At 34.0% G+C, this 17,472-nt stretch overlaps 1 protein-coding gene across 2 annotated transcripts in view; it reads right to left on the bottom strand.

Annotated features, from left to right (window-relative positions):
* Positions 1-17,472, bottom strand: part of NEGR1 (neuronal growth regulator 1) — an 800,836-nt gene that overhangs the window by 456,143 nt on the left and 327,221 nt on the right. For both annotated transcript variants that reach the window (XM_011365696.1, XM_011365697.1), the window contains exon 2: positions 14,957-15,189. In XM_011365696.1, the coding sequence (XP_011363998.1) occupies positions 14,957-15,189 (233 nt within the window). The remainder of the gene's footprint in view (positions 1-14,956; positions 15,190-17,472) is intronic.

The following is a 17,472-nucleotide window of genomic DNA, read 5'->3' as shown; positions in this document are numbered from 1 at the left end:
TTCCTTCCATTTCTACAGTATCCAAACTAGTTCTCAGAACTTCATTCAAGTGTGGGCTATCACAATACTTATCCAAGTCTCTATATCATAATTTTGTTTCACTCAAATAAAAAAATTTAAAGACATGTTATTCTACTTCTACTCCCCTCATTTAACTGAGCCTATGCTAGTCTAAAAAGATACAAATTGAATCACTAATTCATGATGGTATATTATCTCACACATTATTTTAAGAGGACAGCCTCATAATAATGCTAGATAGTGTTCAATATAGCTATTACATAAATTCATCAGTTAAACAATAAGGCCTTTTGTGGGTAAATTGTTGGTAGATGTTACCAAGTTCTCCATTTGTTGACCTTTTTTCTGGGCTTCTTAATGAAAACGTCTTAACCTGTTTTAGTGTCAGGGACTTAGAGAATAGGATAAAAATGATAATCACTATTCCTAGGGGAAAATATTCAAAATGTACCAAATGTACCAAAAATGTACCAAATTTTACATATACTCTCACAGATTTTATTTATGGTTAAAGAATCTCTCAATTTAAAGTCATGTTACCTTTCATCTATTGTAACAGCTCTTCCTTAAAGTAAAAATGTTCTTCAGTAAAGAAAGAAACAAGTCATACCACATCAGCCAAGGAAGGCTGTGTCAGAATTTGAGGAAATTTGTTATTTAAAAATCTCAAACATATTTTGTCAATCTTGTCAGTTGTTCTTCTTTTCTTTATATATGTAAGACTGTGTTTCCACCATTGCCAACTGTCGAGAGGATGGAGCTGGATGAATAACTCTAAAGTTTCCGTATGATGACACTCATAACTGCTGCTCGGCTTCCTGTGGCAGCTTCTTAATCTGAGGAAGCTCCCAGCCAAGGCTCCCCAGGGCTCCCTGCTTAAACTCTCTGCAGCTGCTCCTTTCGGCAATGAATGACTCCAGTCAGCAGTGGAGCCCAGCAATTACAGCCTCCCACAGCTGCTCCCCAAGAGTCCCATTGCTTCCCCCATGCTCAAACAACCTCCAACAGCATCTTGATGTCTCAGGAGCTGCACATTTGAGCATTTCTTTGTCAGCACCACTTCAAAAGGACATTTTATGGTAACATTCTAATGGAGCCAATCTGAAGAGCTGGTTCCATTCCAAAACTGCCAATCCCCCAACCCTCGTTCGATTTTATGGAACAAGACCATGTGATGTCACACTTCTAACTGCTTTTTCAGCACTTTCTGGGTCTTGAAGTAGCTTCTCATTCATCCTTGAATGATTTATTATACACATTAAGAGTAACTTCTAAGCAGTTTCCTATGGCAAACCATCAGTCCCTGCCTTGTAATCAAGCCTCAAGCCCCTCTCCTTACCAACTACTTCACTCCAAAGGTTGGGTATGATCTTTCATAAAAGGAGGACAATTTCCTTTTTATATATATCTGCATATATATCTTTCCTAGCCTCTAACTAACTTTTGATCACTCATTTGCATTATGTTCGCATTGCCCCTACTAGTATGTAGGCTCCTGGAAGGGAAAATATAATCCTTATTTGTGAATCTTTGTTTTCCTAACACCCAACAACAATGCTTAGCACAAGACAAATGCTTAAAGAATGTGCCTAGGTTGCATTCAAGTTAGTCTTCAAAGTCAGGTAACTGGTTTACTGGAGAAGAGTTCCAAATTGCTTTTCATTTGTTTCCCCATAAGGCACAGGTGCAGCTGTAAAAATCAAGGCCCAGAATATTGCTGGACAGCTACTAGGTTCCCAGGGTAAATGTACTACCACACTCCATAGCCTCTCTGTATGTTATTTTTCTTAAAGTTACCATCTGTGTGGGTTTCAAAAGACTGCCATTTCCACTCATGCCATCGTGTATGTGGAGCTCTAATATTCATTAAACATACAACTGAAATGTTAATGATAATTGCACTCAAAAAGATAATAAAGAGAGGCCCAAAGCTCATATAAATTTTAGCATTTAATGATTATGCATACTTTTATATTTTCTCTCTAATTTATCTTACTTTCTGATAATTAGGAAAATCTGAGATCCCAATATATGTGTAATTAATTTCAAAATTTGTTTTTAAAATTTTTTTATACTCCAGAATAAGATATATACTTTTCCAGAATGTAAAGAGGTAATTATCATTATATAAAATGGTTACCTATGCAGAAGATAGACCTAAAACATAGCTTTTGTAGGCATTTACAAGTAGGAAACACTTAATAATTTTAGGGGGAAAAAATCTGTATCTGTCAGGATTGAGTCAGAAAAATAAGAAAACAATCTAAGTATATCAAAAAAAAAAAGGGTGGGGGGTAATACAGGGAGTAATTTATACAAGCAATGAAGGGCTAGGAAGCAAAAGCATGTGAAAATGAGGAAATTCAGATATTTGTAACAAGTAGCCACTAATACTCCTACAAGTAGGTATCTTTACCAGAGCCCAGAGGCTGAGACTGTTCATCAAGAACTAGACCCACAGCGTGCAACTGCCCTATGTCATTGGGATAATGGGCTGGTCAGCAGAAGCTAGAGTCAAGGAGGAAAAAGGCCTTGCAAGAGACACTGGCTGTGTCAACGAGGAAGGAGAAAATTGCCTGACTTCCCCATTCCTCCTGTCCATCCCCTCCTATTGGGATAATCCTGCCAGAAACCAGAAAATATAGCAGCCTGGGAACACAATCACGGAAATCAACCAGCCCCATGTTAAAAAGCACGGCAAAAGATGTACAAAGAATGGCTCTGAGATCAAATAGGCAAAAATAATTTCCACTATATTTTTTCCTTAATTTTAGGTAGTAATTAGTTTTCAAAAAGAAATGTAGAATTCTTTCCAATTATTGTAGCTAAAAACCTTAACACTGGTAAAAATTTATTATATCTTTTCACATAGAATTTTTCCACAGGAAGAACGAGTAATTAACTTTATTAATATTTTACAATTAACTTTATTATTTATATTCTTAAATAGTAATCACTTGGAATCAACGAAATAAATCTCAATTATATCCTCATTCAAACAGAGAAAGAGGAAAGGATCTATCTGTACATTATTAGCTCACTGGAAAAGGAATGATGATAACATCAATTAAATACCTACTCTGAATCAGATACTTGGAGAAATTTCTCATATACCTAATTGTTTTTTCTTTTTTAAATTTTCACAGCAATCCACACAGTTGGGTATTATTTTTTACTTCTCAGAGAATGAAAATGAGTGTTAAAGAGATGAAGACACTTAACTAAATTCATATACTTTATAAATATCAGAGCTGGAAGTCACCTGAGGCCAATCTAATGTCCATGCCATACTAAGCTACTTAGGATAACATTAGTTTCAAAGGAAGAAATAGCACACACCATTATTAAATGAGAAAAAAAATCAGAATCTTTCTGGTCATTGGCTAGCTTGTACTCCTAAGAGACTTTATTCATATATTAAATATTAATCTATTAGTTATTAAATATTTATTTCATCCCCAATTATATGTTGCCCCTTGTTATAGTCACTGAGCAGGGCAGTAGATAAATAAGATCCATATTTACATAGAACTTGTCGCAACCTGCCATGCACTGGAGGATTAAAGCATGCGTCTATCTTTTCTACTAGTTCAATGGTTCTCATTCTGGGGTGATTTTTACCCCAGGAAACATTGAGCAATGTCTAGAGGTATTTTGGGATGTCACAATCAGGGAATGCTACTAGTATCTTCGGTATTGAGGGCAGTGTTTTAAATCCATTCAGGCGATCACAAAATATAAACCGGGTGGTTTATAAACAATGAGCATTAATTTCTCACAATTCTGGAGCATGGGAAGACCAAGATCATGGTACCTGCAGATTCTGTGTCTGGTGAAAACCCACTTCCTAGATCACCATTTTTCACTGTTACAACCTCACATGGAGAGAAGGAAGAGGGGTTTCTGTTGGGTCTCTATTATAAGAGCACTAATCCCATGGATGAAGCCTCCACCTTCATGATGTAAGCACCTCCCAAAGGCCCTACCTTCTGATATCATGACATTGGGCATTAGGTTTCTACATAGGTATTTTGCGGGTGGGGGAGGGGTCCACAAATATTCAACCTATAGCAGCCACGGATGTTCCTAAACATTCTACAATATATAGGACATTTCCTCCCCTCCAACTACACACACACACACAATAATTATATGGTTCAAATGTCAGTTGTGCCAAGATTGAGAAAAACACTGCCCTAGGTGTATATAAAGATATTTTTATTTGTGAGTGTGTGTGTGTTAGTTTGCTATTTGCTCCCATAAATTACTTTAAAATTAGTGGCTTAAAACAACACAAATTTATCCTACAGTTCTATAGGTTAGATGTCCAATATAAGATCTCAGTGAAAAATTGAGCTGTTGCTAGGGCTGTGTTCCCTTCTGGAGTTTTTAGTAGAGCATCCATTTCCTTACCATTTCCATCTTTTAGAGGCTGCCCACATTCCTTGGCTCATGATCTCCTTCCTCTATGTTTAAAGCCAACGATGGTGGGTTGAGTCCTTTTTACATCACATCACTCTGACCTACTTCCACAGTCATATCTCCCTGTCATCTTCCACCTCTCTCTTCCACTGTTAATCACCCTTGTGATTTCATTGGGCCCACCTAGATAATCCAAGATGATATCCCAATGTTAATATTAGGTGATTACAATCTTATTCTCCTTTTGCTATGTAACCTAACATATAGACATGTTCCAGAGGTTACAATGTGGTCATCTTTAGGGACGATTATTATGCTTACCAAGAGGAGGAATGCATGTACACCTTTTATCAAAGTTATTTGCACAGATAGGTATTGAATTAAAGTGAGACTACTACAGAAGAATTGTTTGAATTAAACTGAATTATTTTAGATATCCTTTTAAATTGGACTACCTTTAAACGAAAGGTTCATAAGTACAGCAAAAGCAATATTCATGCTTTGCCTAACTCTATACTAAAAAAGAGTTCTAAAATTTATCCCTCCTTACGTCTTCAACATGACATTTTAACATGTGTCCAACCACAAACTTGCTGAAATTAAAACCTGAAAGAATGAGTGAAACATATGAGAGGAATTTCTAATAGTGTTATTTTTGACCTTTTAAAATATTAACCTCTCACTTAGGTTTGGCATTAGGAACTCTTGGTTATAATCTTTGTAGCTAAGACTGTCCCATACAAAGCGTTTGTTGTTGTTGTTGTTGTTGTTGTTGTTGTTGTTGTTGTTGTTTTCCCTCAAAATTACATTGCTAGAAGAAAAACATTTCTTTGGTAAAATGTCGGTATCCCATTTATTATTTTTTCACTATAGCATGCAATCACTATTCCGCATTTCTGAAAACATGGGGATTAGCAGAAGATAAGGATGCTATGACCTGAAATGAAAATAAGCAACTTAAGTCATGAATGCCTAACTAATCCTTTTAATTTAAAATTTTTCCTGTTTATGTCAGCATCCCTGGTGTTATACTCTAAAGATAGCATCAATACATTAAGTCACTGCTTAAGCAAAGTGACTGGCATGAAGCCAAGGAAGAAAAAGTTCAGATATATATATAGCCAATAAATCTCTATAGAGTCCCTAGTATTTTAGGTCACTTTCCTGAATTTCTGGGAGTCAACAAGCATTAAGACCCAGTCCTTAATCTCAAGGAGTTCACTGGGGTTTTTATTTGGACTCTATGCATAGATTTAGGGGGTATGACCATTCTACTCACATAATGAAGTTTGTAAAATGTTAAGGCTATGTATATTTTTCTACAGACCAGGTCTACAGGTTTTATCAGATTTTCAAATCGGTTCATGACCACAAAATGTTTAAGAACCACTAGTCTAGATGCAAACTAATAATCAGGGTTAGAAAGCCCAGACAGCTAAGTGCAGGTACATGGTCTACCTTTTCTGAGTCTCTCTACTACTCTTTCTAGACAACTAGAAGATGCCAAAGGAGTGAGAAGTGAAGTGGTTTGGGGCAGATAGACATTGGGACATAAAGTCATTCTGATTCTGCAAATTAAACTTTGCCACCAATCTTAATTATGCCCATTTTCCTCTTGGCACTACACAGAATTAATTTTTATTATTCTGCTATAAATCATAAGATAAACAATTATCATAGCAGATTCAAATTTTCTCCTCTGCTAAATTTTATCTTTGTCCTACATAAAGATTACAAGGGGCATGTGATTAAGAATTTAGTTAATGAAAACACAAAATCTTAATTGCCTTGGTAGTAATTTCTTAACTATAATCATAATTTGGAGAAAAAACAGTAAAATAATTTTCTAGTTCAAATCTTATTGCAATGACTTCCAAGGAGAAGTCACATTACTTCATCAGACTTAGATTTTACTTACAGAGTTTCTCAAAATAAGTGGACCAGCTAAAGCTTGGTAATCTTTTATTTATAGAGAGATTTTCATACTGATAGTGTACATTGCTTTGGGATTTGACACTTATTACTCACAAAGTTATTTTCCTTGTTTTCTGGAAAAAAATAAAGATATTCTAAGATAGGCAACAAATATTACTATTTGGAAATGACAATACACAAAATAAAACTCAGAATCACTGCCAAGAAAATAAAACTGTGACCAGTCTAAGCTTTGAGATACTTATCAAACTATGTGCTTCAAGAACTACAATAAATATTCATTAGTCACTGAAGGGATTTTTAAAGGGCAGCAAATTTTGCTTAAAGAGTAATTACTTCAAAATATTTTCAAACTGTACTGAAAATATTGTTACCAACACCAGAAATATTGCTTTCCTCAGCCTCAAAATGAGTGACAAATACTGTTCTTCCTCTTATACACCCCATTCTCAGATATCATTTTATATAACATTTGCCAAAACTTAAAACTTGAAGAGAAGGACAAGGTAGGGCAGTTTCTCCTCAATACTACTGACCACAAACTATACACCTCTTTGATCTCACTGTCCCTCTTCGGCCACCCCTCAAAAAATAATACAACTCATGAGCAGATCAGAGGAACTGAAGTAGAACCTTCCTTGCCGGCATAGTTCACTAGCTAGCAAAGATGCTTATTCAAATTTTAATATTGTTCCCCTCGCTGTTGTTACCAACTCACCAGGTTCAGGAAAAGTTTCCATGAAAGTTCCTCCTAGAAGATAAAGAGGTGACTCACATGAAAGCCAATAGTATGCAGTATCTGTCAATATTATTTTTCTTGCTCTTTCCTACCTCTATTTCCTTTGTAAGTAATAGCATATTGGAAGTTTATAAGAAAATAACAACTCATTCAGTCCTTCTGTATATAGTAGGCAGCACATTATGGGTTTTTGCATAGTTTTGGTGTACAGTACTATTCTAATATAGATCTTATATTAAACTGTATATGAAACTTTATGTATTGATTCCTGGTTAGAAAATTAGGATTACTACATTTCAGAAAAAATATTTTTCAATAAAAATACTATTTATTAAATTCTACTTTCTCTTTCTGCTACTGCTTTTATCTCAATTGCAGAAAAATAATAGTCTACAACCCTCTAAAACTATATTTTAAAAAGGCAACAATATCTAGAAGTGAAGAAAAAATGTCTATCTTGAAAGAAGTGCCAATATCAAATGAAATTTCACCAAAAATTAGTTCAATTAACCTTATTTCTTATGGACCTTAGTAGCTAAACCAATAACTTAATTGATGTCAATACTCTCAAATAAAAGTGAGGTAATAGTCTCTTAGAAGCTGTCCTGACACACACTGCCACATAATCATAGAATTCTAGCCAGACAGGAATGTCTGAAAACAATGGCAACAACAAAAACCTAAATAGCCTCCTGAAATATGCATTAATTCTTAAAATTATTATAAAATTCTTCACTGGTTAAAAAAGCCTATCCCATGTAAGTGCAGGTGAGTGGACCAGTGTTTCTCTGTGAAAGTAAGCCTGGGGGAATAACTTTACTGAAGTCTAGATCACAAATGATACCTAATTTTCCCTAGGTTTCACAATTAGGCATAATTGTTCCAAACCGTTTAGATACCAGACATATTTTTAGATACCATAATATTTTTCAAGATTTCAATAACACTACCTCATATATTTCAACAGATTAAATGTTTCCCATTGGATAAAGTACCTGGGGAATACAATGACAGTCCTATTACCTAATGAGGCATATACTCTAAAATGCGTATATATTCTTTTCTCCCTAAATTACAAATTTGGATATTTCAGAATAGAAGAAATAGAAAAATAGGGTATGTAGGTATGGTTCCAATGTTACTACTGCATCATTGTGGGGAAAATCTGTAAGGACTAATACAATCTTATTTATATCATATAAACTACTGACTCGGGTTTTGACCCACTGAACAGCATTCAGGTATTGATTAGTCTGTGAGCTTGGTATATTGTGGCTCTCATTAAATTGGTGTAAGCAAAGAATTATTTATGGTAGCATAGATAGGAAGTTCCTGCAGAGAGAATGAGAATGAGATTGTACACCCTATATCAATGCAATTTTTTTCTCAATTATTTGATATCACTTACAACCTAATTTTAGAAAGCAAATTATGTTTTCTTATAAGCAAATAATATATAGGTATCATCATATATAAGGTGATCTTAGAAAGTGATCTCTGTTATCTAGTTAATGCAATGCAGATATAGATCACACAAAAAACGATGTCACTTTTGGGAAGTATTCTGAATTTTTTCCTAACACAAAAACAAAAACTGAGTTTGTGGATACAGAGAATAGACTGGTGGTTCTAGAGGGGAGAGATGGATGAAAGGGGTTAAAAAGTACAAACTTCCAGCTATAAAATAAACAAGTCATGGGGGTGTAAACTATAGCATGGTGACTGTTGGAGGAGATCATCTAGAAAACATGATGACAGGTTGGCCCTTGAGATGGACCCAGGCAATCTGAAGGTTCTTATCCCTCCTTCATCCTTGGAAAGTAGGTTTTGCCTACTTTTCTTAAACTAGGAGCTGTTAAAAGAATTCAGACTAGAGAGTTAGGAGTTGTTGAGACTATCTGGACTGAATATGTTACTAAACCCCATCAAGGGCTCTACAAAAACATTTAAGATTCTTGCAGGCAGGTGTGGAGACCTACTCATTTTGTGGTTGCCCAAGACAAATCTTATGTGTGAATTGCCTTAGTTCTTAAGCCTGCCACCTACCATTCTGGAGTGGTCTGCTTCTTTCTTGGGTCTCTCCTTTCTCCCCACGTACCAAGGCCAGTTTCAGATTCTACCAGGGGATCTCTCATGGTTTAGAACCAACAGTGACTATAGTTAATAATGTTCTATATATTTGATAGCTGCTAAGAGAGTAAATAAAAGTTCTCATCACAAGAAAAAAAGCTACAATTATGAATGGTGATGGATGTTAATTAGACTTATTATAGTGACCATTTCACTATATATATATATGTGTGTGTGCATATATACACACACATGTACACATATATATATAAAATAATTATGCTGTATACCTGAAACTAATATAATTATATGTCAATTACATCTCAATAAAAAAAATAAATATTTAAGAGAGAATATACTTTATAACTTATTCTACCTTATAAGTATATTATGAAGTTACATTCCTAAAAGCAAAAGGTTATTTGGTTGAGATAATGAAATAGCATTATGTTAAAGAACCATTTTTATTTTAGGTAGCTTAGTATTTGTTTCCATGTTAAAAATATTAAGGATATATGTTTTGTGTCTCTATTATTTTTTGTGTGTGTTTTAAAGCATGTCCAAAACTGGGTTCCTATATATAATCTTAATCTCCCCACAGATACAAACAGACATTGAAGAAAACAGAATGGGAGCCAGTCTGAGGGCCCTGTCTTGAGCCATCATTGCTTTCAGGCAATGCCTATTTTGACATCTATGAGCTCTGTAAAACTTTTCCTAGGGTGGATAATTTTTCTTTGGTTTCATTTTATAGCTCATTGAAAAGTTTGAAATATTTACAGTTGCAAAACAATGACTTGACTTTTATAATGTATGTGGTATTTTGACATGCTTTTTTGACCATTATAGCTTTTTTTCCCCTTTTAAATCTTTAGGGGAAGGCAGGCCTATGTCTTGTGATGCTGTTATTGCCCTTCAGCTTGACTTGGAGCAGAAGTGTAGTGTCCTTCTCTTCCAGTATGTACCTTGTCAAGGTTTTAGTGTTCATAAAAAGGGTGTTAATATTAGATTAAGACGTACTGGTCTTTAAAGAATATGGCTCTATACTTGTAGCCACAGAGAATAATTGCTCTCCAGATATTCATTGGTAAGTATAATTTTTAAACATCTATACCTAAATTCCTATTCAAAGACCCATTGAGAAAAATAATATTTGTGAAGATTTGATACAGGAAGCATAGGCTCTAAAATTTACTCATAGATTAAGCAATAATCGAAAATCTATCTCCCTGTTATTGAACTAGCATCTTGTTGAATTTATTTTTAGATATTTAATTAATTTTTAAAAATTTTCCTGCACTTCAGGTTATATTGAAAGAAGTTATAAGGAACAATCCTATGAATGAGTACTGTGAGTACTATATGCTTACTGTTAAGTTTTTCTTTCAGCTCACTGTGATATTCTGAGATGATTCAGTAGGAATGCTTCTCCATTCTGAGTAACAGGATCAGGGTAGTAAGAAATATGTTTTAACCCTATGGTCCATGAAATGAATAACTGATCCTTTTTCTCTTTCTGTGTTGGCTGCTAGAATACTTAGAACTAAATTTTTTACCAAGCCTTAAAAATATACAGAAATCATGTCATGGATTTTTATGATCTAACCTCACCTTTCATTGCATCCCACTCCTTACCATATAGTTTGTTTGCTTTGGATTTCTTCTGTTTATCTTGGTTCACTAAATACTTCTTTATAAACCACTTTAAATCCTTTCCGATATAAAACAAAATGCTGAAAATAGTGTTCGAATGTTTTGTCTTTCCACTTTACAAAGCCTTCCTCAAAACAATGAGTCAACCAGAGGCAAGGATCTAACCTTGTCATAGTTGAGGATCTTTGGGAAACAGACAAACGAAATGGAGTTTACAGTGCAAGATATTTATCAGGGAATATCCTTGTGATAAATCTCTGGAGGAGAAAGAAGAATTCAGGGATGAACAAAGCAAAACATTAAGTTGCAGTACATGCTGACCAAAAGCCTCAGGTGCTCTGGAGGGAGCCGAATGGCCCATTAGAGTTATCCTACTTTGAGCTGTAAGGGAGGAGCCTTTATATTCCTTGCATCAATCAGTCATCAGATGTTAGTTGCTCTAGGCAAAGCCTGACTTTGGGCAAGGTGGCTCTCTAAAGCTAAGGCTGTCTTTGAAAGGGCTAACCACCCAGTGCTGTCTGCTGATGACACTTCACAAGCCCATCCTTGAAAAAAGAAGTATAGCATCCAATCTCTTACAAATATTCTAGGTAAGTCCATAACCTAAGGAAATTAGAATACCCTGGGGAAATTAAATACCCTTAAGAAGTTATTTTGGTTATAGAGTTGTGTGCTAGTCAAATCTCCTTCTACTTTGCCTAGGAAAACCTAGAGCATATCTCCCTGAAAGGGTACAAGTTGAGTGATAAACATTCTACATAATTCCATATATTGTGTGGGTGCATGTGTCTTAAAATGACATATTTATTATCTCACTTTCTGTCTAGGCAAATTTTAACTAGGTCCTATGTTCATAGTCTCACAAGACTGCAAACAAGGTGTTGGCTGAGGTTTTTGTGTATAGTTATTATACAACATCAGTATCTGTATGCAACCTAGACTTTAAACATGGATTCAAAGTAGAAACTAGCCCTGACATATATTTAAATGAACATCATTTACAGTTCATGCTTCCTGTCGTTACACTATTATAATAAGAATCTTTGGTTTCATAACAAGTATTCTTGCCTTGTACATTTCTATACTCATGAACAGGAAAGATTGTTCTTAGTAAATCTTACACCACATAATTAGAAACACTGAAAAATTAGGTAACTTGATTTATCAGCATTATATTATACATAGGTAATATTCTCACCAAGTCTATTAGCCAGTTTCCATCCCCTTGAAGCAAAACTCCATCTTACAACATTCTTTAAATTCCATGACTACATACACTGACTGTTCTGCTCATTTGGTGAAAGAAAAACATGGAAATAAAGCATCCTTGCAGAGTAGATACTAGGTTCTACTATGCGAAACATTAGTTTGTTTGGTGCTCAATATAAGTATTACACAAGTATTATGGAATATTTTTCATTTTTTATCTTAAATAACATTTTTTTCCTTTCCAATCGAATGCAAATAATCACAGTAGATTTTTTTTCAACTGTCTTTTTGGTTTTGACTGGCATAGACCTTAGGATCTCATCTGAATCCTCATTTTTTAAGTGAGAAAACTAGAATTTAGAGAGGCTTGATAATTATTCATTTCATGAAGAAAATATCAAGATTGGAATGCAGGTTTTCAATTCCTACTCCAATGTTTTTTCTGCCCTATTACTCCATTCATTGATATTAATAGCTCTAAGAAATCAAAAGCAGCGACAAATTTCTCATGCAATGTCTGCATTGGCAAGATATCCCTTTTATTACCCATTTTCTAAAATAATTTTATTTTTAAGTATCTCTTTTGAGTACATAGTTGCAACAATTAAAGATGAGCTTTGTTTTTGCCAGCCAATGTTTGTTTGACATCAGTGATTAATAGCCTCCTTTCGCTTGCTAAGTTTCTTTATCTTGGTGAATAAAGGCTTAACAAATTGTTAAGCAAAGAACATACACTTCGAAATTATCCAGACACACCTGAGCATCAGACAACCTAACGAATTTAGAGACTGAAAAGATGAGCATATCAGTTTATTTTCGTTCATTGAGAGGAAATGTAGCTTAAGTGGGGTTGACTTTTTATGACATTTATTTAGTTCTTGAATTGACTGACAAGCCTATTAATGTATTCCCTGAACTTTATTAATGTAATTGGAAAACTGCTCACATGTCAATCAACTTCTAATAAGTAATTATGCTCATAAATACTGCAAAATTATTAGCTTTTAATTTGACCTAACTAAATACTTTCAAAACAGTAATAGACATTTTCTTTTTCTAGAGGAACAAAATATTATACTGATGAAACATTCAGTAAGTTCATTCCTAAAATGCATTTCCTGAAACTGTGCTCAAAAGTTCACCATCATCAAATGGCCAGTAAAAAAAGAGTGCCAGACTAAGGCATGTAATAGCTTTAAAAATGTGTACAGTATTAACCAATTTATGTCATATAAAGTTATAAGGAGATCCTATTAAAAATAAACATGTGCCTGGACAAGGATTATATATCTATAGTCTGGTTCAAAAATATGGGTTTAACATGAGACAAGAGAGAATGAAAAAAAAAGGAATGAGGATATAGATAGTGTCTAGAAATATACCATTTAAACCTACAAGAAACAAAAAGATTTTATCTCAAGTCACTCAAATATATTATTGTCTAAGTGTACTTTTACTCATGTAATAAAAATCTTTTGTAGTCTCTGAGCTAGAAACTCAAATCAAAGGGCACTGAAACAAGAGAATAGGATTAGGCTTGGATAACAGAAGAAATGTGTTCCTGATTTGTAATCTCATGTCAGTTCTCAAGCTGGACAAATTCCTGACCTTTGGAATCTCTGGATAATCTCTGAATAAAGATGGAATTTGATAAAAACTACTATATTCTCATATGCTTTTAAATAAAGGATATTATATAGTCTGAAATGATCTGCAATGAGAACCACTGAGGAAATTCACTGATTTATTCTTCAATTTATACTTTCCTCCTTAAAGTTAATTGTTTAATTAATAAATTCAATCTTTATCACAAAGTTAAAATATTTACGAATAATTAAAGTTGTGTTTGAATTCAGGTTTATCTTCACATAAGGAAATAAAGCTCAGTTAATAAAATTGTATATTAACAATCTTTTCCAGATGTAAGCCATGTACCTAAATTAATACTTAGTGTTAAGTATTGGAAGGGCAAACTCAGAGATAATAGAAATAACTCGCTTACTCAGCATTCATGTTAGGAATAAAACATGCATTCACTGGCACCACATTATCATATAATTTGTTATTAATTTTACTTAGAAATGCTGTAATGTCATTTTGAGTTCCACAGCATAATATTCCTATACAACCAACACATTATTAGTCTAAAAAGCATGAGGAAATAATGTAAAAGGGCAAAAATACACATTTTCTATTCTATTAGCATTATAACTGCATTTTTCTTGAAAAGTATTTGTATTTGGGATAAATATGCTCTTACATTTTAGTGTGCAAGAAAAATAATATAATTTGATGATTCTGTTTGTATCTGGAGACTATAATTTAGTTAGTATGATTTATGACCTACCAAAAGAACATCAAAGCATAAAGCATTGTGTACCATATTTTTTCAATTACTCTACATTTAAATAAAGTATTTCTAGAAGGCTGCTTCTTTTCATTGTGATTTGAATCTAAGTAAACAGAAGTTGAATTGAAACAGAGTTTTGCAAAACTGGAGGGCAACTTCTAAAGAGTTATTGTCCATATTTCAAAAAGTTCTAATATTTTAATGTAGCCATGATTGGTTATCAAATATTTATTTTAATGTATCAATCATGGGTTCTTAAAGATTCATTGAAGGGGTGACTCAAAGGAAGATACAAAGTGTAACATATATGAAAAATCATAATACGGTATTAATGAATAATTTTTATTTTGATAAGTGGGGATTTATAAAGAACACCTTGGGGGATTATATGAATATAATAGCCGTTACATTTAATGGACTCTAAGAACATAAATCTTTGAAGACAATGACAACATATCTTTCAACATTGTCAGTTATTTCTGAGTCATTTCAATATCTAAATAGTGAACATTTCTAAGCATAGTCCTTCACAATATAGCAGTTATGGAAATACATACCTTGCACAGTTAGATGCACCTGCATTGTTCTCGGTGTATGTTGAGTCTGAACAGAACACGTGTATGGGCCATCATCTGTTACATCTACATTCTGTATCTGGAGGCTGTAGTCCCTTTTATTCAATGTTGAAATTGAAACTCGAGGATCCACTGACCACTTATCACCTCCCGCAAAAATAATACTTGACCGGTTCAGCCAGGCACCCTTTGAAGCTCCATCTTCCAAATAACACCTACAAATTACCAGAGACAGAACACTATTAATCAAAATGAAAATGAGAGACATTATCTTTGTTCTGACTGTATTTCCATATGCTGAATTATAGCACTTCACCAAATGCAAATATCAGACATAAATGCAGGAGACATGCACACATTGGTACATCTTTCATTACCAGTACAAATGTGAAACAACACCTACATACAGTTTTGTTTTGTTTTGTGTTATTTTGTCTTTTAAGAGTATGTGTGTATATGTGTGTTTTAATTGAAACCCAGTCAAAATCTTTTTGTAAAATTAAAATTAAGTAAAATTAAATAAGGTTAAATTAGTTCAAATAATTTTCAACATTAAAACACATTTCTCTTTGAAAGTGTAAGAAGTAAGAAAGGTCTGGGTTATCCTCGTTCTACCCAATCCAATTCTGAATATAATGTACCAGATGCAGAAAGCATATAATAGTACCATACACATGTTTATTTTTAAATTACCTGCATTGGCAGAGTGGTAAGCCTGTACACTGAAACCATAAACTTAAACTGCATTTTACTGATAATATTGCTGTTTTAATTAGATGTAGCAATTTTAATATAATACCTTTAGTAGCAAATTCTCACTGCCTTTTCAATAAACTCACCAACAGTATTTCCAGGAAGCATTCATTTATCCAAGAAACATTTATAAAGCATGTACCATTTATGGATTCAAAATGGTATTGTCCTTGCTCTCCAAAATTTGGGCTATTAAAGTCGAGTAATGAAGACAACCAAGCAATTTAGTTAATACTTCAAAAAAAATTATTAAATCAAGCTACAGGTTCATGAGAGACAAAAGAGAGATACTTGACTCAAAAAGAGTGTTGGGTATAGAAAAAGGCTTTTTGGAATAGGAAATACCTGAAACAAAGTAGTGAGGAGTAGAAGACATTGCATTCTGGACAGAGGTGCCATATGTGGGCAACGCCCGGGAAAGGTGAGAGAGAGAATCAGGGATTTCAAGGAAGTACAAATAAGTAAGAGATATAGAGGAAGGATGAGAGATGAAACTGGAAAGATACAGTGGAGACAGATGACGATGGCAAGCATGATGACAGTAGATTTTAAGGTCAAATTTGAAGCCATTTATTCAAAGTTGTATTCTATTCACAAGATTCAAAATATAGCTTTGAATCTAATAGAAGTTAGGCACATCAAGGTTTAGAACAGAAGGCTCTGGTCATATGTCAGTGATTTTGCTGAGGCCTGGAATTCTATGTTTCATCTTGAAAATGTTCTGATACAAATTAAAGACTGGTTCTTTCAAATGAGTACAAAGCACAGCCACAGAATGAAAATACACATCCATCGAAATAGTTTGACAGCATTTCCAAAGAACACCTTGGGGGATTGAACACAGTGTTTGAGATTGCTACAAAATTGCAAGCTGAATGCAACAGGGTAGGCTGCTGTCAACTGTATGAAACTAATCAGCGAGTGAAAAAATAAGGAACAAGGTACATTGCAGAATCTAATTTACAGTCAGTTTCACCATCTACAGAATTCAAACTAGTAGAAGTCATAAAGGTCATTGTTAATTGAAAAGCTTTTTCTTAGGTACTTAATGAAGAAAATAAAACTCACTTTAATGACATAATTAAACAATTATAGTATATTGTCATTTTCAATAATATGCAAAAAGAAGATAGATTGAAGGGGCATATTTCCAATTTCACAAGATCACATTTTTACTGGTATAGGATAGAACACTGAAATACCACTGCTAGGATTGTGATAATTCCAATGTTTGTATTTATTATCTGGCTTCATCAAGTGTTTATTGTGTGACCTCTGTGTTTATGGCCTTCACTTGTTATCCTATCTTGTTATCCTGGTGCTCATAACAATCCCATGGAGTATGGATTGCTATGCCCAATTCATCATTAGAAAATAACTGGAATGTTTAAGTTATATGACTTGCCAAGCCACACTATGAGTGGATAACAAAACTGAATTTATAATTGAGTCTTATATTTCTACATTCAATGTCCTTTCCACCATAATGCTGATCAAAGACTTTTAAAATAGGTTTCAGAAAGGAGAAGATGATTAGAATGTTGCAGAAATTACTGCAAGTAATTTCTTATTTACCAAATGTGACCAACTACTTAACCTATCTTACTCTAAAGGGAGCAGAAAATTAATTATTAATGGCTATTTTACCATGAAAATCTGATTTTGAACACTCTGCCTTGCATTTCCCTTTCCCTAGAGGCAGCAGCAGCTTTATCCTTAAGGTGGGGGCGGCGGGGGTGGGGGGG

The sequence above is a fragment of the Pteropus vampyrus genome, unplaced genomic scaffold (genome assembly GCF_000151845.1).
Source record: "Pteropus vampyrus isolate Shadow unplaced genomic scaffold, Pvam_2.0 Scaffold115, whole genome shotgun sequence".
Lineage (NCBI taxonomy): Eukaryota > Metazoa > Chordata > Mammalia > Chiroptera > Pteropodidae > Pteropus > Pteropus vampyrus.
Note: the sequence above shows the minus strand (reverse complement) of the source record. Positions and strands in the feature narration are given on the sequence as shown.